Below are 22,004 nucleotides of genomic sequence, written 5' to 3' on the forward strand. Positions count from 1 at the left end.
TACAGGAAGAACAGACCTGTTTAATGACACAGCTGGGTCTGGTTACAAACATCAGAAACTACAAAAAGACAGGCAGTTACAGGAAGGCTGCGTGAGGGTGGGACCAGAGGGGACGCAGGCACGGTAGCCACAGCAGTAAGACGTCCTCCAGGACAGTACACGTGACCAAGGGGTACACACGGGGTCCCCAGCGAATGTTACGGAGACTAGTTGGAGAGGATGGGCAGGTGGCCCCGAGGAGGGCAGGAGAGAGGCGCCCTGGTCTCTGCTGAGGGGTTTGAGTATGGCCCCTGGTCCTGTGGCCTGGCTGCTGTCTGAAGTGAGCGGGTGAGGCTGACATTCTAGGGCTCCACGCTGAAGCTGCCCCTCACCCCACCCCCAAACGCCGGACACCTACACTGGCCAGCACCCCACTGGGGTCTCCTGAATTCTCGGTGTGCCCCTTTCCGGAGCAAGTCAGTCGGGCAAACCCTTGGGGAGGGGAGGGGAGCCAGATCTTCTCTTCGCTTCTTGTTTTGTTTGACACGGGGTCTCCCTGAGTCGACCCCAGCTAGCCGGAAACTCACCAAGATGGAGACCAAGTGTAGACCACCTGACCTCAGACTTGCAAAGATTGTCCTTCCTCTGCGTCCCAAACTCGGGGATTACAGGTGTGCGCCCCGACACCGGGCAAACCAAGTGTTCTCTTTTGGGGGGCGGAAGGGGAAGATTGCAGGGCACTGAGCTGTGCGGGGTGAGCTGAGTCACCCCGACTCTCCCACCCGGCCCCGCCCTCTCGTGCTGTTGCAAGCTTTCTCCCTGCTCCCGGTAGAGCTGCCCTGAAGTACGGCCAGGACTCTTCCGGGTCTCCCACAGCTGTGCGAGGCCTAGGCTTCTGGGCCTGCAGGTGCACGCGACAGATATGTACGTGTGTGTGTGTATATATATTTATATAGAGCTCGTATATAGAATATATCTGTGTATATGGTAGACGTGTGTGTGCGCAATGCTCAGAGATGGTGAGGAGAACCTGCATGCTGGTAGGGCAGAGTGAAGCAGGGCTAGTTCCTTTCTGAAGTGACTCAAAGGCTTGTCCTTGCTTCCCACCGGCCACATGCCAGGTCCCTCTCTTGACAGTGAAAGCTAAGGAGGGTGTGCCCTCTGCTGCGAGGCAGAAGGGTTCCCCTCTGCTAAATTCAGCATCCAGGTAGCCAGCCCCACCTCCCAGTAACGTGGGAGACCACAGCCATGATGAAGGCCTCCTTTCGGGAAGTCCAGTCAGGGGTTCCTCCAGCTTCCTTGGCACCCAGAAATGGAAGGTCAAGGAGTGTCTTCAGAAGTCAGCCTTCTGCCCAAAGTGCTGCCAGGGAGGGGGGAGCTGGGAGGGGTCCTATGGCCCTGAAGAGGGCAGTGTGGCTGGTAGGCTGTGGATGAGATGAAGGTACAGGTTACAGGGGTCAGTGGGGGAAGGTGGGTGGGAGACCTGGGGTGCTGGGAGAGGTGACTTGGGGGGTCACGGAACGGGACACTTTCTGCTGAGGGACCCAACACCACTGTATAAGCACCCCCCATCACAACCAACCCCACTGTGCTACCTCAAGCTAGTTGGGTGGCCCACGAGGGGTCTGGATCTGCCCCTCTAAAACTTGGCCGGCTTGCGCTCTGAGAACAGAAGCATTTCACACACTCTAAGACTCCACGGGGCCAGCCCGAACTTGTTCTCCACTCATCTGGAAATAGGATGTGCTGCTTGGCCGAGCAGGGCAAGCGCTCCCTGGCTTCTGTGTAGCAGTGTCCCCATCCATGGAACTCCTTCTAGCTCAGTGGCCATCACATGTCCCTGCCCCAGCACCCCTCCACCCACACAGAGTCGCACACCCCGAAGCAGAGACAGTTCAATAAACAGTGGTGTCTGGCTCTCTGTGTTTCTCTGATAAGAGGAGTTGGACGGGGCCCTTCTAAAAGTTGGCCCAGAGACTCCGCCCCACCCTGTGAAGCAAGGAGGTCCTGGCTGTAGGTTGGGTCTCACAGGCCCTGGCCCATGCTCAAGCCCCCAGGATACCAGAGATGGGGGATGAAGGCTGTCAAAGGAGGAGGGCATACTCCCAGTGTGACATCTAGGGAAGCCCACGGTGGGTGCTCAGGCCCGGTGGGTGGAGAGCTGGTTAGGCCCTGGGGTGTCTGGTGCCTCATCATCCCCCAGATTCAGCTCGGTAGGACCAAAAGGGGACAGATGTTTGGGGTTTGGCTAAGTCCCTGGGGTCCAGCTGGGGCAGGAGTGGGAAGGTTCGGCCATGTGTTTCTGATTCACTGGGGCTGGCTGACCAGTTCTTCCCCGCAGTCCCTCTAGGCCTAGTAAAAAGCTCCAAAAGCAGGAAATCTTGTGTCGTGCCTGGTAAACAAACTCATCTCGGGCTGCAGAGCCTGCCCCCGGGGGAGGGGGGGGGAGTTGGGGATGGGAGGTGAGGAGTGTGAGCCCCTCTGACTTCTGCCCTTCCAGTCTATTCCCTGGTCCCTCTCTGTGCTAGCTGGAGGTAACCTCAGTTTTCCAGCCTGGCCCCTCCTCTGGCAGGTAAAACTCCAGGGTCTGGGGCAGGCTAGGTCCAGCTGTACACATCTGGAGCTGACCTGCGGGTAAAGAGCAGTTCTTGAGAACTCTGCTCTCCTGGGGAACTGCCGATGGTGGGGGAGGCACAAGTGGACTGGTTGGTCAGCAGCGGGAAGGACAGCAGGCCTGGCCTCTCCCTGCCCTTGGGGACCTCCTCTGCAGAGCTGAGTGGGGAGGCCCGTAAACAGGAGGTGGCGTGGGGCGGGGACCTTGGAAGAGCCTGGGGGAGACGTTGCTTTTTCTGTGGGAAACTGCTGGGAATATTTCTCTACAACACGTGTCCCAAGCCGCTGGCTGACCCCCGGGTTCCTGTTCCCGCCTCCGCTCTCCTCCTCCTCCTTCAGCACTGCCTCTGCCCTTCCATTCAGCTCCCAGAGTCAGCTCCCTCTTGGAGGTCTAGGGGGGTCTGAGTGTTCCCAGCCGTCCCATCCGAAGCTTCCAGTCAGCAGGAGTCATCGAGTTGGGCCACCCTGTTGGGAGCTGTCCTCTCTGGTCAGACTGGAAGTAAATATCCACTAATTTTGTCGGTGTGGGTGACACCCATGTAGGTCCCTTGTGAGCCTGGGCATGTGTATGTGTCCTTGTGACCTTCCTGGCTCCAGCTATGCTAAGGCAGACGATGGATGGAACTACTGACTGGTCACGTCGAATGGGGAACAGGCCTAGTGGACTGGTACTCCAGGAGGAAGGGTGGAGTTGGCCCACCCTGCTCAGCTTGAGCAGCCATCGCCCTGCCGGGAGGGAGATCATCATAACCTCGGGTGATCCGAGCCTTCCCTGCTCCAGACAAGGAGAAGCCATGCCCAGATACATCTACTTGGAGTTCATGGCTCTGTGTAGCCGAGAGTAGGGGCTGGACAGGAGCTGTCCTGTGGTCTGAGAAGAAGAGTGCTGTGCCCACAGGCCCTCTGCCTTGTGCCTACTTTCCAGCGTGTCTGCATTAGGGCTCCTGCCACAGCAGCCAGTCCCTGTTCCTGGGAGAGATGGGAAGCCCAGGGGACAAGAGAGGACACCACAGGGAGGCTGCCCAGACCACCCTTCCCCCCTCCTCACGTGGTGGTGTTGGGGACCTGCTGTACCCAGCCCACTTCCTTGTAGGCCGCGGTCACATGGCTGTAGATGAGACCGCGCAGCTTGGTCCAGGCTTTCTGCGTCTCGACGGGGAAGTCATTGGCAAACTCCTCGGCGATCACGTCCAGAATGACCCCAGAGAGAATCTGGGGGCAAAGAAGGTGGAGTAAGGGCCTGGGCACCCTGCCTCCCACCTTCCTCAGGACCCCTGCTAGGACCACATTGGATCATGTGACACAAGCTAACAGCCTGGTGCTTACTGGAGACCATGCTCTCAGGACAAGGACTGCAGCGGACTGGTCCCACCTCTCTCTCCTGCTGTGCTGCCCTTTCAGGCTGGCAGCAGCCTCCCCAAGAGAACAGGCTAGCAGCATGGTGCCCATCTCTGCTATTCTGGGAGCCCTCCCAGAGCCACAGGTTCTAGGGGGCAATGGCCCTGTGGCTTGTGGGCTCTGGACAAGAGTGAAGGGAAGGAATGGACGTACCTTAAAGTACATAGGTTCCACCTTGTGCTTGAGGGCGTGGGCCTTGCCAACCAGCGCGAGCACAGAGGATACCTTGTCTGGGTCATGCAGGTTCTCCACGACCGTGTTGAGGGCCCCCATGACCCGGCAGGCATGTTTCCGCAGCTGAGGACTCCTCTCCATCTCCAACGGATCCTCCATGTGTTTAAACTGGCTGAAGTACTGCTTGGCCGACGGGAAGTTCACAAAGAACCTGGGAGGGAGGAACAGGGTGGGCACTGAAGCAGGGGGCTGCCTCCAACTTGGAGGCGCGGGGTGGGGGGTTAGTAGTTATGCTGCCACACCAGTGATGGATTTTACTCCCATACAGAGCTGTCCTTCCAGTCACAGGCTCTCCAACTTGTTTGGGCTGGCAGCCTCTCGTGCAAGGCCACTGTCCACCTCACCTCTGAGTGTTCTCTGAGCCTACTGAGACCTGCTCTCTCATCACCGAGAGAGTCTAGAATCATGGAACAATTGTTTTAATTTTTAATTAAAGGCTCAGTTTGTTGCCCAGGATGGCCCTGAACTCCTGGGCTCCAGTAATCCTGCCTCTGCCTCCCAAGTATGTACCATTCGTTGTACTTTCCTCCTTCTCTCCCTCTTCTTTTCTGAGACAAGATCCTGCCAACTACACATGGGCTAGCCTGGATCTCTGTGTAGACCAGGCTGGCTTAGAAACTTGCAACATTCCTACTCCCCCGGGGCCTCCTGAATGCTGGGGTTACAGGCACGGGGTACCAGGCTCCCTCTCCTCCATATCCCGTTTTTTTACTTAGCTTCCCCTCAGCACTGGTGGTTCCTAGGGAAGCACCCACAACTTCTCTTCTCTAAGCCTCATTCCTGTCCCATTAGGGCTGTGAATGTCAGGAGAAACTGTGTGTCTGTCGTCAGCACGGTGTCTACGACACTTGAGGCTCAGTCAACATGGCGTCCTTAGAGGATTAGCGAGGCTGGGGGTGACCTGTCTGTGCTCATGCAGCCAACGAAGAAGAGACGAACAAGAGAAAACCTTTTCTCCTCGCCGAGTGGTCGATCTAATTTAAACAGTTGATTTTCCCTTTGTGGAGTGATTTGTAATTACTTATCCGTGAGGTCTTAAACTCACACCACGCCCTGCCTCTGCCTCTCAAATGAGGGATCTAAAGTCATGCTCCACCACACCCCCCCGCATCCCCAAAAGAATCCCTTGGAGGGGAATTTGTGTTTTCCTAACAGTGGCCCTTCCCTTCTCTGGTTTATCTAGGTTTGTTTAATTCCCCCACTCTCCTTTCACTGTGTCTTTCACCATCCGGGAAACACCCCTGGGCTCCCTGGTTTACACCTGAGGTAGACGCTCCAGACACTTTACGCATGGTCCCTGCCCACCTCCCTAGCGCCATGTCTACACTGACTTTGCCCAGAGTCCTCTCTCTGTCCCAGCCCAGCAAAAGGCACTTAGCATTGGCCAGGCTTCCTTCCCATGATGCAGTGGGATGCCTGACACATGCCCCATGTCAGACCTGCCCTTTTCTGGCCACCCAGGGTGGCTGTCCTTCCATGGCCATTAGTGCCGCTGGGTAGTTTTCTCTGCTACCCTCTCAGTCTGTCGGGCCAGACACCAAACCATAAGCAGTGGCAGGGTCTCACGAAATGCCCTGACCCTTCACCCCGGCCTAGGGTGCTTCTGGCTAGGGCACAGTAAGAGTTCTTCAGAAGGAGTATAAAGTGTCCTGACCAGTGGGTGTCATCATCCCCTGAGGCGTTAGAGGAGCTCACAGCTCGTGGCTCAGGCCCACGAGTCTGATGTGAGGGAGACATAGAACATCATGCTGGCCAGCCCATCTGTGGCCACAGCTGATTTTTGTCAGGAAGGGTCTGACAATGACCGGGGTGTTGTCCACGTGGAGAGGGACAAGGACCCCCTTGGATGCTGAGTGTGACCTTGGACACTTCACGGCCCTTCCTCCTGTCTGTGGAAGTTTGAGAGAAGCTCTGTCACTTGCTTCTGCAGAGGTGCGTGGGTGTGGAACAAGGTGGCAGCGGGATAACATGCAGGACTTCTCCGGAAGCTTTGTGATGAGGGACGAACGAAGATGCCCCCCGGAGGGCTGGGGAGATGAGCCTATGTGTAAAGTCACTCGGAGTGCAACTAAGTTTGATCCTCGGAGTGTATAAAAACCCCAAAGGCAGGATGCTGCGGCACACGAGTAACCCCAGCCCTCCTTGGCAGTGGGACATCATCCCCAGGGAAGAGTGCAGTGGTGGAAACAAGAGAGACTCTTCCTCAATGACCTCCACATGAATGCCGTGACAGAGAAACATGCCCCTCATCCCCTACACAAAACCACCAGCACCTCAGACTTTAGGGTGTTCCCAATTGCAATAAAAATGAGTTTTATTGGGGTTGGGGATTTAGCTCAGTGGTAGAGCGCTTGCCTAGCAAGCGCAAGGCCCTGGGTTCGGTCCCCAGCTCCGAAAAAAAGAAAAAAGAGAAGAAGAAAAAAAAATGAGTTTTATTTTGGCCCCATAGGCTGCCAATTGTAAGCTATTTGAAAGGCATCTCTTACAGCATTCCGTAGCCACAGCCTAGAGGCTATTGGGTCCTTTCCCCTGAGGGCATCCCAGCGGACAACTATCCCTGAACATTGCTTTGCTCCCCATCTTGTGGATCAGGAACTGACTGGTCCCCAAGGCTGCCCAGCAGGCAGGAACCAGGCCTCAGCACAGGTGAGAGTCTCTTGTCTCGGGGGCTGGAGGGATGGCTCAGTGGTTAGAGCACCGACTGCTCTTCCAGAGGTCCTGAGTTCAATTCCCAGCAATCACATGGTGGCTCGCAACCATCTGTAATGGATCAAATTCTCTCTTCTGGTGTGTCTGAAGACAGTGACAGTGCACTCACATAAAATAAATAAATCTTTAAAAAAAAAGTCTCTTGTCTCAACACAGCGGCACCGGCACTACATGTGGCCCCAGGAGCAGGAGCCTTGAGCTCTGCCTACCATGCTGGCTTCTCCCGAACCTGTGTTTCCTCCCACCCCTCCCTGGCTGGTTTGAGCTGCTAGGGAGAAGCCCTAGCAGCCAGTCTTGGGGAGTTTCTCAGCTCTCAGAGGCATCTGGGTTTCCAAGAGCCTGAAATAGGCCCATCTGTGTGTGAGGGGGAACGTGTCAGCATTACAACTGGGGGGGGGGGTGGGCGATGCTCCCTCCCCAGGCTTCTTTCTGACATGAGTAGAAACATGGGTCTGCCTCAGACTCTTTTTTTTTTTTTTTTTTTTTGGTTCTTTTTTTTGGAGCTGGGGACCGAACCTAGGGCCTTGCGCTTCCTAGGTAAGCGCTCTACCACTGAGCTAAATCCCCAGCCCCCTGCCTCAGACTCTTAAGGCAACTTCTAACTCAGGATAGTTACACCCTATTTCCAGGAGCTGCTGCTGGAAGTCAGCCTCCTCCTTGCCCCTACCCTGCAGGCGGAGTGGGTGGTTGGGACGGAAGGGGAAAGTGGTCAGAGGGTCCTGTGGATGAACATGCTGGGCTTGTCAACATGGCTTTGTGACCAGGATCTATGTGTGTGAAGCTGCGAGAAGCTAAGGGGTCTTCCCCTTTTCCATTGGTCAGGCCTGGGGCAGACAGGAACAGAGGAGTCGGTGGCATCTGGAAACACAGGGAGTGGCCGATATAGGGTTGGCCCAGGTTTGTCTGGCTGGCTCTGTGGAGTTAGGTGAAGTGTGGTGTCCAGCTGCTCGGCAAGCCAGATCTGATTGCCATATCAGGTCTCCTCGGGTTCACTGTGGGCCTTTGGGTGCCTTGTCTATCAGTAAATAGCTCTCCCTGCCGGGACTGGTCCCTTGGGTGTCAGGGGGAGAACCAAAGACGAAAGGGCTCACAGGATACAGAATGAGCCCTACTCTCAGGTCCTGCCCTTCTTCTGCCCCCCGTCCCCTCTCCCCCTATTCCTGGAGAAGCAATTCACTGGCAAATAACAAGAATATGTCCAGGTCCTATGGGCCTTGCCTTGTTTCCACGTATGCTCTGTGGGCCTAGGGGGTACGACATACGACCAAGAGCAGTCCACTGGGGATGCAGGCTAGTGGATCTGCAGCTCTCTTCTCCACCGTGTGCTTGTGTGTGGGTGCCCACACTGCCAGTCTGGGTCTCTGAGTGTTGGCAGCCTGAGGCTCCCAGTGGCCCTCCTTGGTTCCTGTCACCCAGGGCAACGTTGCCGGGTTAGAGAACTCGGAACTAGCCCTCCCTTCCTCTTCCCCAGGAATCCTCCCCTAACTCCTCCAAAGTGCTTCTGCTCTCTTCCTCAGAATCTATTTCTGAGTTGGGATCCAGGCATCTCGTCGTCGGTAGGGAGCTGGGTCCCAGACTTGCAGGAGGCAAGGGCAAAGAGAGGAGAAGAGGAACCAGAGCAGGGGTCGGGACTGGAAAACAGCTGCATCACAGCTGGCCTGCCCCCAGGTTCCACCTTATCTCTGTTCGGGAGGCTGCCCTGCCGGCCTAGATTTGACAGCCTGCGGGCTGAGGGTGTATGTGGTGGTTCTGCCTGAGCCCCTGGGCCCAGAGCCTGTAGGAAGGTTATAGATTTGATTTGTAACTAGAGTCACTCTCTAGTTTGTGGAGCTTGGGGACATTCCCAGGGTGCAGGGTATAGATACAGCGTCACTTGGAGGGGGGGTCCTTAAGGATACTGGGGTCAGATGATATCCTTCTTATCTGGCTGGAGGGTCCAGAGTGGGGCCCTGTCTCCTGAAAACCCCCATCCCATATCAAAAAATAAACCTCAACCAGGGTTGCATTCCAGGAGTCTGCTGTCTCACCTGCAGCTCTCCCTGGTCTCACTTTTGAGGCAGAAAGGGGCGGCTGGGAAGCTGGGCCTCTTGACCTTTACCCCCTGCTCTCTGCTGTGTTCTTCTAAAGGGCCTGAGTGGACAGGGCGTTCTGTTTCCTCTTTAACCTTCTTCTTGACTGAACCTCAGTTTCTCTTGTCTGTCTCTAAAACCCATATGTCTTAGTTGGATCGCTAGGGTCACTCGTGAGGAGGACCGTGAGGAGGACCGGCTGGGATGGGTGAGTTCTGAGGCCAGGGAGACCAAGCGCTCTCCCGCATCTAGTTATTGATGATGAGCTCTACTCCCAGAGCTAGGAAGGAGCCAGCTAAGGTTTCCATCTCTCCAAAGCACCCTTCACCACGACCTGTCCCCAATCACTGGGGAGGTGGCGCCGGAGCTCGCAGCGGGCCGAGCCCGCCTCTGCCCGCAGCCGCTGTCACCCTCCCCGTCCTGGGCCCCGTCAAGCCGGGAGCGACACCTACCTCACCAGGATGGCCACCCCCACGTCCTCGCAGTTGGCATACAGCCGGGCCCACGTAGCCTGAACCGCCTTCCTCTCCGCCTCGGACAGCTCCTCGTTCCTCTCCCTGCGCTCTATCTCCATGTCGCCCGGCACTTTCTCCATGAGCTGCTCCGATCCCAGAGCAGCTTCGCTCGGCGGCGGGCGCGGGGAGCCGAGGCCGGTGCGTGCGAGGCGGGCGGGCGGGCGAGCGGGCGGGCGGGCGCGGAGTAGAGCGCCGGAGGGAGGGAGCGTGTGTGTGTGTGTGTGTGTGTGTGTGTGTGTGTGTGTCTGTGCGCGCCGAGTGTGTGTGCGCGCGGGTGTGCAGGGTATATGTGCGAGGGGCGGGGGACTGCGAGCTGGGGGCGGGGATGTGGTCTGCTGGGAAAAAAAAAATGTTAAAAAAAAAAATGAATCCGCTCCAAAATCTCAGTCCTGTTTTGGGGAGTCAATTTTGGCAAGGTGAAGGAGGTTAGGCGGGATGAGGGGTGTCACGGCTGACGGCTGCCCGCCTGATCACCCACCCGTTAGCAAGGCCACCGCGGTCCGGGCAGGGAGAGGTAGGTGTGGCCAATGTGCAGAAGGGGCTGGGAAGATCGGGGGTCACGCGGCGCTGGGCAGCGTGGGGTGTACTGGAGTGTGCCCCGGGGATGGTGCGGAGTTGAGGGTGCCCAGTCTCAGCTCTCGATATGTGGTGTCTGGACGTGAGTGTGTGTGTGTGTGTGTGTGTGTGTGTGTGTGTGTGTGTGTGTGTGTGTGTATACCCTTAACGAAGTAGGGATCTGACTCAAAGTCAAACACACCCAGGCATCGCCTGCTTTGGAGGAACTTGCAGAGAAATCTGGGCTTCCCCTGTAGCCCTGCCACTCCTGAACTGGAGACTGGGCCGAGGCACCGTTGTCAGACGTAGGGACCTCAAGTTCTGGCAGGTTTCGAGCGATGGGTAGTCTCTCTTCCCATCTGCTCTTCCAGCTGGCCCTTTGAACTTGTGCACATGTCCAGTCTGGGGAGCCAGAGTCCTGTGCCCCACTTCCCTCCCCACCAATGCCTCCCCAGCGAGTCCTGAGTGGCTAGTTAATGATAGGACCAGACACTGTCCTGAATTATGGCCCTGGCCTTAGTGAAATGAAGTTCCACAGAGAGGCAGTCAGGCAGGTATGATGGGTTGGCTCTGGGCAGCTGGAAGTTCTGAGTAAGGCACCAGGCAGTGAAGACATTTGTCACCGTTGAGGGTTCAATTTGAGAACTGAAAGGCAGATCCTTCATCTCCGTAGGCTGCTCAGGGAGAGGTGACACTGGGACAGAGGGGAGGACTGCAGTCTTGAGAAAACCAGAAACCTCATCTGCCATCAGCTGCTCAGGCCTGCGCGGCAGACAGCAGGACCCCTGAGACCACGGAGGCCTAGTCCTAACACAGATAATTGGGCTGTCTCTGGCTCTCCCCACGTCCCCAAGGCTGTTGCCCAGGAAGTGGTTCTCCCCTTCAGCTTTGGTCCCTGTTGATTTAAAATCTTTAAAGGCATTTGCCCCACAAATCTTGACAGTTTGAGTCCCGTCCCTGGGACCCACAGGGTCGAAGGAAGGAACTGACTCCTGCAAGCTGCCCCACCCCCCACACCAACAATTTAAAAATCTATAGAAAATACAGACTTGAAGGTTCAGTCACAGAGGGTAAATAAGAACCTTTGTAGGCCAGCAGGGCCCTCCCTGCAGCTCAGTGTTGGGGTGCCTGATGGAACTCCTGGGTGGCGGCATTACCTCCCATCTTGCTTAGGGAAGGAAAGCTGAAGGTCCTGGAGAGGGTGGGGGCAGTGTGGGTTCAGGTCCCAACATCACTCAGCCCTTGTCCCAGCCCCGTGGTGCTGGCTCCAGCTTTCCTGTCCTGTCCACCAGGAGGTCCAGGTGGGATGTGCAAAGAATGTTAATATTGATTCTCAACCTCTCTTCTGACTGCCGTACCTCATAACTTAGGACGTATTGGTATGGTAGTTTAGTACATAATTGATAAGCTTATAATTTCTATCTAAATTATATAAGGTTGTTATATAAGATAGAATTTATAGTTCTGTGTGCACACCTCGACTCTGCCTTTTACTGCAAAGGGAGTGTAATTAGAAGAGCTCAGAGGGCACGGGGGAGGCCCGGTGCACACACACACACACTCACATGCATGTACATACATGCACGGGCATGCACACGCATGCTCCGCTCTCTGTCCCATCATCCATTCCTTCTCCTCTCTGCCATTCTCTCCTGCCTCAGCTCTTCTGCCTAGTGGCCTGCCAGGGAAAATTGACTACCTTTCCTGTCGGCGGCAGAGTTGGCTGAGGGCCCCTCCTTCTCTGGCACCTGCACGTTCAGACACCTCCTGCGGTAGCTCGCTCTTTCTCTCCTGTATGGGAGACTGAACTTAGGGCCTTGGAACCCCGGGCGAGTACTCTGCCGCTGAGCTTTCTCCTCAGACCTCTTTGAGAGACTCTTCCCAGGCTGGCCTCCAATGCTCTCTGTAGCTCCGCCAGGCTTTGAATGTGAGTGAGGTGCTCCTCCCCTCCCCGGTGGCTTACAGGTCTTTGTCACTGGGCCAAGGCCCCAGATCCTCTTTGAAGTTATCCTTGATGCTTGCAATTCCCCAAGTGCTCTGCAGGTGTCTGTAACACTGGATGGAGGGAAGTCGCTCATTTAACTCGGTTGCACTACCTGCCAAAAACCTGGATAGTGTTGAACGCTCTGGGTAGGACATTCTGGATAGGCACTCGGGGTCACCTTGCATGTCTTGAAGGAGGCTGGCTTACTCTGCCACTAGGAGGGGAGATCTTGGGCCTGGTGAGTTTAATCTCTCTTCACAAGGTCAGGTCTGCTCACTCCACTAATCAGCTTGAATCTCCTAATCCCTTCCCAGGAACTTCAGGAAACACAGCGGTGGCTTGGGAGAGGCGGCCTGGCCATTGTGGGCCCCCTGGCCTGTGGCCTTCTTCAGCAGGGTTGGTCGTCGGTGGGGATGGGGCAGCTGAACCATGTGCACCACCCTCTTCCTGCTCAGCGTGGCCATGCTGTGGCGCCGTAGATTTACCAACCGAGTCGAACCGTGAGAAACTGATGGGGCTGTGGACTGGGGTGGTGGCGAGGAGGGACTACCAGGGAAGGTTACAGAGCAGCCCAGGGTGAACAGACCTGGTCTGGGAAGGGATTCAAAGGACACCCTGGAAGGGTCACTCTCACAGCTGGTGGTGCTGGGTTGAAACAGCCAGCCCAGTAGTCCTGTGCTGCTGGACTGTGGAAAGGAGGTGGGGCCGAGGCTGAGCGTTGCCTACAGGTTCTCTTGCCTGCTCTTCCCTTCCAGAGAGCCTAGCAGAGTGGATGGGACAGTCGTGGGCAGCAGCTCGGAAACAGACTTTCAAGCTACCAGCAGGTAAAAGAGTCAGGGTGGGAAAAGTGGTGCTAAGGAAACTATTGGTGTGCGCGCGCGCGCGGGTTCCAGCCTTCACCATAGTCACTCCTTGTGTAGTGGGCAGGTTAGGTGGGAGAGGGAGTCCTTGTTCCCCCTTTCAGCACCAATGCTGTGTTGCTTTTTGCTTCTGTGATGTGTGGGGCAGTCCCCACGAGGACCTTCTGTTGAAGGAGCAGCGAGCAGAGGGAAGAGGCAGGAGCCACTCTGGGTCAATTTGCTGCTCTCTTGTCCTTGCCATCCCCCAACCCCCTCCGCCACCGACGGGATCTGCAGCTCGGTTGCCTGAACCTCCACCGGGATTCGCTGTCCAGTCCCCAATAGAAGGCGCAGGAGGAGCATGACGTCATCGACACTGAGTGCCATTGGCTGGGCAGCCCCTGCGGGCAGGACGCTGTCTCCAGTGGCCTGGAAGTTAACTCTTCCTTAGGTTGAAGTCACGTGGCCTTGGGGGGGGGGACAAAGTTGTGCATGCTTCTAGACTTTTCCTTCCCTGGTTTATCAGAGTCTCCACGTCCATCAGGACACTACAAAAGTGTCAAATTAGTAGTACCTATGTGTAAGACATTATGCCCCATGGACTCCGGAGCATGGGCAACATCTCAGGATCAACTCTCACTCCTAGTGAAACCGAAGGGCAAAAAAGATCTCCTGGGGCTCTGGGATTCAGGGCCCACAGAAGGAGGGCATCCTTACTAACTTGGCTCAGCGAGTGTGGGAGGGTAAACATATACCATGCTCCCTAAAGCTGGAGTTGTTGTAAAGCTGCAAGGTTGCTGAAGCACAGGGAACGTTAACAGCTGAGCTTGTGTTAGCCCAGCCGCACTCCTGACTGCACAGCCACACTCCTGGCTGAGTACTTGATGGGTGCTTCCTAGTCTTTTCTTTTTTGTTTGCTTGTATTTATTTATTTATTTATTTATTTATTTATTTATTTATTTATTTTTTGAAACAGGGTCTCACTGTGTTGCTCTGGTTGGCCAGGAACTTGTTATGTAGACCAGGCCGGCTTCAAACTCTCAAAGATCTGCCCACTTCTGCCTCTTGTGCACTGCAATTGAAGATATGCCCTACTATTCCCAGCTCCCAAACTTTTCTTATACAGTAATTCTCGATAACTATAGGCTTAACAGGACATGTTGGTTTATAATCGGTTGGTAGTGACTGAGTAACAGCAAGATTTGAATGGGGGACCATCTGACTTCCAAGTATGTCTTGCCTACAAAAATAAATAAATAAAAAACGGGCCTAGACCTCCTGACAAAAGAGAAAAGGCCAAATCTGGGGACTACCTGGGCAGGCCTAGCCTGATGCCTTTTAACTCCTTGGCTCCCAGTTACCTGGAAGGCTGTTGAGGGGAGCTGACACAGGGTTGGCTGGACTGCCACAGGGGTAGTGGCTGGGTGGAGGTAGGAGGAAGAGTCCCCAGACATGACAAGTTTAACCCTTCCACCTCCTGACTCCAGTGCTTCTTTCCCTCTGTTCAGGGAGAAAGAACCTGTGACATAGGCCTTCCCTTCTTCAGGCAGCTCGGCTTTGGGGACTGCAACCCATCAGCTCTGACAGGTAAAGGCAGGGCCATGCCCTGGAGGGCAGAAGGCAGGGCATTGGTCCTGCTGTACGGGGTGAGGGAGGCGGTCTTCAGCTCTCATGATCCCCGGTAGAGGTGGAGTGAGCTGGGCTTCCCTCCCTCCCTCCCTCCCTCCCTCCCTCCCTCCCTTCCTTCCTTTCTTTCTTTCTTTTTAAAATGATTTTATTTACTTAATGAATATGAGTACACTCTGTCTTCAGACACACCAGAAGAGGGCATCGGATCCCATTACAGATGGTTGTGAGCCACCATGTGGTTGCTGGGATTTGAACTCAGGACCTCTGGAAGAGCAGTCAGTGCTCTTAACCGCTGTGCCATCTCTCCAGTCCAGCTGGGCTTATCTTCAAGCTTGCTACTTCCGCTTCAGGCCACGGGGCGAGGGCTGGCTGGAACAGACTTGAGTGTGGTCCTGACACGTTTTCGAGGCTTGGGGGGTGAGGTGGTGGCTGAGCTAAGTCCTCAGGGCAGTGCTTCTAAGGGAGAGGCAGCGGAATGGGCCACCCTGAAACACACATCTCTCCTCTGGGCACAGGGGAGTGAGCTCAACTGTCTGACTTTCCATTCTAGCTCAGTCCTTGCTGGTTCACCTCCCATCCCAGGAGGATGCTGTGTGGCTGGAGGCAGCAGCAGGAGGGAAAGCAGGAGAAGCAGTCATGGAGAAGGTAGGGTCTCCTCCACAGCCCCCAAGTTTGCTGCTAGGCAGGCCATGGCTCAGGCTGAGCAAAGCTGGGCTGGCGGAAAGAACATGGGGTGCTTTGTTTCTTAGGTGCTCATTCCCAAGTTCCTGCTCTAAGGGACTGCCAGGCTGGGGAAGGCATGGGGAGGGGCTCCTCCAGGTTAACCGTACAGAACCCCAGCGTCTTGGGCAAGGGCCAGGTGCAAGCAGAGAGCACGAAGACTCCAGAACCAAGGGAAGGATAAACGATAGCTTGGGCTTAGCCGTTAAGGGCTTCTCCATTCATTCTCCAATCCTGAGCATAACCCACCGGCCGTACGTACACACAAGAGAAGACACAGCCCATTACTATGATCTTAGTAATGAGGGACCCAAGCTTAACCCCCTACTCAACTTTGCTGCAAAAGGGGTTTCTATTGGCCTGGCCATCTGTCAGCTCAGGAGCTGTCTCACTAAACTCTGGCGGTCTAAGGCTGGCTCGTGTCACTCTGCTCCAGTGATTCTCGTTCCTGTGGCATCTGCCTCCTTTCGGTCCCTAGAACTCACCCTGTCATTGGCTGCTCTCCTGAAATTATCAGTAAGAGGCCAGCTGGATCTGTGGCATGTCTGTCTGCCTGAAGCTGGATGGGGGCAAACACAGCTTGTGCTCCAGATGGGCTTTGTGTGTGTGTGTGTGTGTGTGTGTGTGTGTGTGTGTGCGCGCGCGCACATATCTGTGTGTATGTGAATGTGTGTGTTTGTGTGCATGTGTGTATGTGTGTATGTGTACATGTGTGCGCACGTGTGTATGTGTGTATGTGTGTGCGTGTGTACCTATGTGTTGTTGAGTGTGTGTGCATGTGTGTATGTGTGTGTGTGCATGTGTGTGTGTGCATGTGTGTATGTGTGTATCTGTGTACACACACGCTCTAAGTGGGTAGCAGAGAGTGGGAAGGGGAAAGCATGACACTGTTTGTCACTGTGCCGACTGCTCAGTAACTCGGTGGTGGCCTCCCTGCCCCCAGCTGCTCTGCCATTTCTGTCCTTACTGTCCTGCCTGATCCAGAGCAGAGATAAAAGCACATTTCCGCTCCTGCTCCCAGATCCAGGCTTGCCCTGCGGGCAGCTGCTCCCAACTGTCTGGGAACCATTCATCTTCAAAAGCGCCCCCACCCATGCATCTCTCTTCCCCATCCAGCTCCCCACTGCCAGCCCAGCAGTGATGCCTCTGTCTAGCCAGCCCCTGTCCTTGACTTTCAGGTGGCAGAAGACAGTTCCCTAGACAGCAGGATCCCAGCGCCGTTCCACTTCAGTGGAGGGAGAGAAAGGATGAGAGACGCAGCGGCTGAGGGAACCACGGTTGAGGGAGGAGGAACCCACTGACAGGAGCTGGCTCAGGGGTGTTCACTGGCAGATCTGTGGGAGCTGCTCAAGTAGGGCAGGAGGTGTGTGTGTGTGTGTGTGTGGGTCACACTAGGGGAAAGAACCTGCCCGAGTGCCCCCGATTCAGGCCATGAGCCCACGGCCACCTGTCTCAGCTCCTGTCAGCCTATTTTCTCCTGGGAGGCACAAGTTGTGTCAGTGACAGGGCTGTGAGGCTGACGGCCAGAGGGCACTGTTCCTAGGACTCTGTCTTCTCTGATCCCAGCGTTGCCCTCACTCTCTAATCTAGTCACCATGTTCCTGTCATTCCGTCCTTGTCTCTCCTCTCTGCCATTTCCAAGACGCCCGCCTCCTTCCAGTGATGCGAGGAACTGTCAGGCCAAGGTCATGGAGTGGCACCGGGGCTGACTCCCCGCCCAGCTCCACTTCTCACAGGGCAGCACCTTTTCTGGAGCTCTCCAGATGCAGGGTTGGGATGGGGAGGGCTTGCTGGCAGTGGGGGTGGGGGGTAAGGGACTCCCTGGGACCTGGCAGCTGAGGTGCTGTGGGCTGGGAGGGAGCCGTCCTCTCCCCCAGGGAGCAGGCTGGCTTTGGTGGGAGCAGACTGTGTTTACACCTTCCCCGCACACCCTGCCCACGCTCACTCAGCCTATCCCAGGGCCTCTCCTGTCCCAGGCTCTCGGTGCAATCTGCACATTTGCAGCTTTTGCTCAGAGAGTCCCTTCCCTTGAGGCTCCTACTGCCCTTGTACACTCCCTCAGCGCAGAACTCCTCTCCAGGAGCCTCTCAGTGCCCAGGTGCCCTCCCTCAGCCCGGAAGTCCTCTACAGGAGGCTCTTACTGTGGAGGTACCTTTCCCTCAGCCCACTAACTCCCACCACATAGGTCAAGGCATGATCTTTAACGTGCGGGGACTGTTGGTTAATTCCTGGTCAGGACGCTGTCCTCACAGAGGCTAAGTCCTTCCCTTTCCGGGCTAGCTGCTGAGAGGAGGCAGGAGCAGGACTATTCCGGTTCTTGGTACACAGAGGTGATGCGAAAGGATGGAGAGCTGCTGGCGCAGGGTGCTGGCTCTGAGTAACCAGGCACCTAAGAGCCAAGGGGCTGGAGCCAGGGCCCCAGAACGGCTGCCACTTCCTTCCTCTGTGACCTTGGGTAGGGATAGCATGTCTTGTGCTTCCATTTCCCGGTCTCTAGGACAGAGTTCGTTCTGTGAGGGTTGGAGGGTTGTATAGTGCTCACCGCACAATCACAATCACACTGCACAGCACACGCCAGTGGGTGTTGCGGGTCTGCCAGTCTTTGGATGTAAGCTGCTGTACAGCTGTTGCAACTCCCCCTCTCCCTTACCCCACGCGACTTCTCCCTCTCCTGCCTCCACATACATCACACTGGTGATGGACAAAGGAGAAGAGGCGGGGAGGATGGAGGGCTGGGTGAGAGCACCGGTCCAGGGCCTGAATGTCTGTGTGCAGAAGGCTGCCTCAGCCCGAACACCTTCCTGGGACAGGCTTTGCTTTCCCAGCTGTGGAGGACAGGAGCCAGCTGGCTGCCCTGGTGCCTCCCCTCCCTTGTCTGGCTGCCCTGGTGCCTTCCCCGCTTGTCTGAATGCCCATCTCTCTGCTGGTGAGAGCCTAAGTGACAGGGAAAGGGCCGCTCTGAGCTGCAGGGTGGCCAAGGGCGGTGGCCAGAGCAGGGGAGTGTTGCTTCTGCAGCTCACACTCAGTATGGCCTCCAGTCTCTCCTGGAGACAGGAGAATGGATGAGATCTTGTGGGGGGTGGGGGGTGGGGGGAGCAAAGTGGTTAGAGCAGTTTCTGCAGCTGCTGCTGGGTGGTTCCATCCTGTGCCACTTTAAAATGCAAGTATGACTCTGGGCGCCCACCCGCCTCAAACATGTAGCATGTGCACGCATGCAGAACTGTGATGGGACTACGGCAGGGGTGCTGGCCTGGTACTAGACTAAGTGAAACCTGGGACCGTTTGAGGCAGGCAGACAAGAGCCTCACTCTCCTGGCCCCGTTTTTAATGCTCTTTGCAGGGCTCTGCTGTTAGGGAGAAGCTGAGTCTTAGGCTGATGGATAGTGCTTTGTGAGCCCCCGGAATAAGGAGACCATCAGAGCCAGAGCGGCTGTGCCGAGGCTTACATTAGCAGAATGCTAATGATGCTAATAATACTATTAATAATGGCTAACGTGGGTCACACTTATTATAAGCCAGGCACTGTGCCCAGTGCCTTATTTGTAAGCATGGTCTCATTGATAAGACAGGGACTGCTGGTTTACCCTCGTTTACCCAGTGAGCCAAGTGAAGTTCACAGACTTTGCTCAAGGTCACAGCTGGCAGTGAAGCCAGGACCTGTGTCTGGGAACCTGGTGGCAAAGCTCATGGTAGAGAGGTCTTGAATCAGCAGATGGGGGCTACAAGGGAATGCCGGGCATGGCTTTACCTACAAGGACACAGTCCTGGAGCTGTGGGCCTGTCCGCCACGGCTGTCTGTGCAGGTGGGTTAGGGTGCCACAGAGAATCCTGCTGCTTTCTCTTCAGGCACACGTCAATCAAAGGCGGGCCAGAGCCTGGGAAGAGAGTCTGCCTCATTAGGACCCATCAGTGCCCCGAGACAGGAAGTGTTGGCCCCTGACAGGAATGATAGACAGCAAGGCCATTACTCCCTGTCATGTCTCTGTCATGATGTCTCCTCCTTCAGCTAGGGCCAGGACTCTGGGGAGAGGGTGACAGCCAGTGGCCTGGTGGCAGAGAGGGAGGGCTGAGGAAGGTCAACAGCTTTGGTTTCTTTGTTTGCCACGGGGAGGGAGAGAGGTACAAGCTGTGAGAGAAGGTGGCTTCAAGGATCCATTAACTGCACTGGCACTGGGAGCACAGACCCTCTCTGTGGGGTACCTGTGCCCTGAGTTGGGGGGTTAGAACCCAGGTGTGGCTATGAAAATTCAAACAAACCCAAAGGACTTAAGGACAGACTCTGGGTATATGGACCAGTATGTCAAAGTACCGACCTCGTTCCTATGTCAACACACACACCACACACACACACACACACACACACACACACACACACACACACACCACACAGACACACATACATACCACACAGACACACACACCACACACACACCACACACACACACACACACCACACACACACCACACACACACACACACACCACACACACACCACACACACCACACACACACCACACACACACACCACACACACACCACACACACCTCACACACACATCACACACACACACCACACACACAGAGACGCACACACACACCACACACACACCACACACACACAGACACACACACACACCACACACACACACCACACACACCTCACACACACAGACACACACATATACACACACACATTCACACACACACATGCACACAGACACATACACAGACACACATTCACATACACATATTCACACACACACGCACACACACACAGACACACACACCACACACACACACACACACACACACACACGCACGCACACATCAGTTTTACAAGCAGAGCGGAGAACTTTTACAACTCGGAGGCTGGAAAACTGGCTCTGCAGCTATGAGCTGCTCTTCCAGGAGACTGGATTCTGTCCCCAGCACCCCATGGCTGCTCACAGCTACCTGTAAGCATCTTCAGGGGATCTGACTCCCTCCTCTGGCTTCTGGGTGCTAAGCTGACATGCACAGCCCTCATCCCTACCACAAAGGAAGGTAAACTACTTCTTAAAGGAACATTTCCACAAAAACAAAACAAAACAAAACAGAAGAAAAGCACATGGGGCTGTGGTGCTGTGCTCCTTTGATCTCAGCACGGCAGAGGCAGGGGCATCTCTGGGACGAGGCCAGGACAACCAGGGCTGCACAGAGAAACCCTGCATCGTTAAACCACAACCAACCAAAGAAACAAAGAACCTTTTACAATTCAACATCTAGTACAATTTCTAAAAGGGGGAGGGAATGGCTTTAATAACTACGCTGCCAAATATATATGACTATAGCCAATCAGCTCAAAAGCAGCAGCTGAGGTGCGCTATACGCTTACCACGAGGTGAAACCCTTCCCTGCAGTCTCTTGGGAACTTAGTGCTTCAGTCTTAGAATATAACCCAAGAATAACAAGCACTTGTGTCCACGGAAAGATTTTACAAAAGCGTTGACTTCCGCCGAGGGCGGTTCCACACTGAAAACAGCCCAGAGACCTATCGACAGGCGTCAGTGGGTAAACGGCGGCGCATGTGCTCAGCGGGATGACACTCAAAACCAAAACCAAAACGAGGGCTTCACCTAAGGGGCAGCAAGCGCAGGAGGATTAGGAAAGCAGACATAGAGGAGAGGCGCATCTGCGGCCATGTGTATGAGATGTCAGGACCAGACAAGAGCCGCTGACTGGGACAGGAAGCAGAGCAGTGCTGACCCAGGCCTCCGACTGCGCAGAATAAGAAAGAGCCACATGGGTGCTCAGGGGAGCAAGTTCTCCATCTTCACAGGGATGGTGTGCGCACAGGCACGCGTGTGCTTACTGGACTCTGATGGCGCATTCTGAATATACTTTATTTTGCGTATCTCGGGCCTCAGTAAGAATGGCTTCCATAGTTAAAGCAAAAGCTATTTGTTCAGGCTGGAGAGATGGCTCAGCGGTTAAGAGCACCGACTGCTTTTCCAGAGGCCTTGAGTTCAAATCCCAGCAACCACATGGTGGCTCGCAACCATCTGTAATGAGATCTGATGCCCTCTTCTGGTGTGTCTGAAAACGGCTTCAATGTACTCATATATAATAAATAAATAAATCTTAAAAAAAAAAAGCTATTTGTTCATAGTCCAGCAAGAAAGCGAGATACTCATAAGCAGATGTGGCCCCAGTCCCCAGTCCTAGACAGCAGAGGGGCTGACTACGATTACGAGGTCAAAGCCAGGCCATGCAACTTTAGAGGGGTCCCATCCCCCACCCCCAAAAACGTAAAAACAGGGGAGAGGAGGACATTTGCCTCATGTGCAGGAGCCTTGGGTTCAAGGCCCGTTACTGGAAGGGAGTGGGGGAAGGGAGGAAATTATGTTAAAACCTGGAATGGGGCTGGGGTTATGCTGCTCTTGTGGAAGACCCGGGTTCGGTTTCCAGCCCCCACATCAGGTGGCTGTAACTCCAGCTCTAGGGGGATCTGACACGCTATGGCCTCCATAAGCGAGCGCACACACGTGCATGCACGCATAAATAAAGCAAATATTAAAAACAGTGGGGCAATGAATGTTAGAAGAAACGGAAGCTTCCAGAGTTCCCGTGTGTGTGCCCTTAACTCTGTGCCAGGCAGTATGCAAGTGCTTTTAGAGATACAGTCTTTTTTTTTTTTTTTTTTTTTAATGTTTATTTCATGTATATGAGTACACTGTTGCTGTCTTCAGACACACCAGAAGAGGGCATTGGATCCCATTAC

General features: G+C 55.1%; 2 protein-coding genes across 7 annotated transcripts in view; one reads left to right on the forward strand and one right to left on the reverse strand.

Moving 5' to 3' along the window:
* On the reverse strand, positions 1-9,767 carry Cygb (cytoglobin). The gene is made up of 4 exons (NM_130744.2): positions 9,455-9,767; positions 4,144-4,375; positions 3,641-3,804; positions 1-1,403 (listed from the first exon to the last, which is right to left on the reverse strand). The coding sequence occupies exons 1-4, from the start codon at positions 9,595-9,597 to the stop codon at positions 1,370-1,372; spliced, it is 573 nt and encodes a 190-aa protein (NP_570100.1). The 5' UTR covers positions 9,598-9,767; the 3' UTR covers positions 1-1,369.
* The window catches only part of Prcd (photoreceptor disc component), a 20,461-nt gene continuing 7,976 nt past the window's right edge, over positions 9,520-22,004 (forward strand). Inside the window, exons 1-5 of one of the 6 annotated variants that reach the window (XM_017597748.3) lie at positions 9,520-9,655; positions 12,371-12,556; positions 12,812-12,880; positions 14,404-14,482; positions 15,075-15,169. In XM_017597748.3, the coding sequence (XP_017453237.1) occupies positions 12,486-12,556; positions 12,812-12,880; positions 14,404-14,425 (162 nt within the window). In that variant the 5' untranslated portion in view covers positions 9,520-9,655; positions 12,371-12,485 and the 3' untranslated portion in view covers positions 14,426-14,482; positions 15,075-15,169. The other 5 variants (XM_039087485.2, XM_039087481.2, XM_017597749.3 and 2 more) reach the window with 5 other exon arrangements.

Source organism: Rattus norvegicus, chromosome 10 (genome assembly GCF_036323735.1).
Source record: "Rattus norvegicus strain BN/NHsdMcwi chromosome 10, GRCr8, whole genome shotgun sequence".
NCBI classification, from domain to species: domain Eukaryota; kingdom Metazoa; phylum Chordata; class Mammalia; order Rodentia; family Muridae; genus Rattus; species Rattus norvegicus.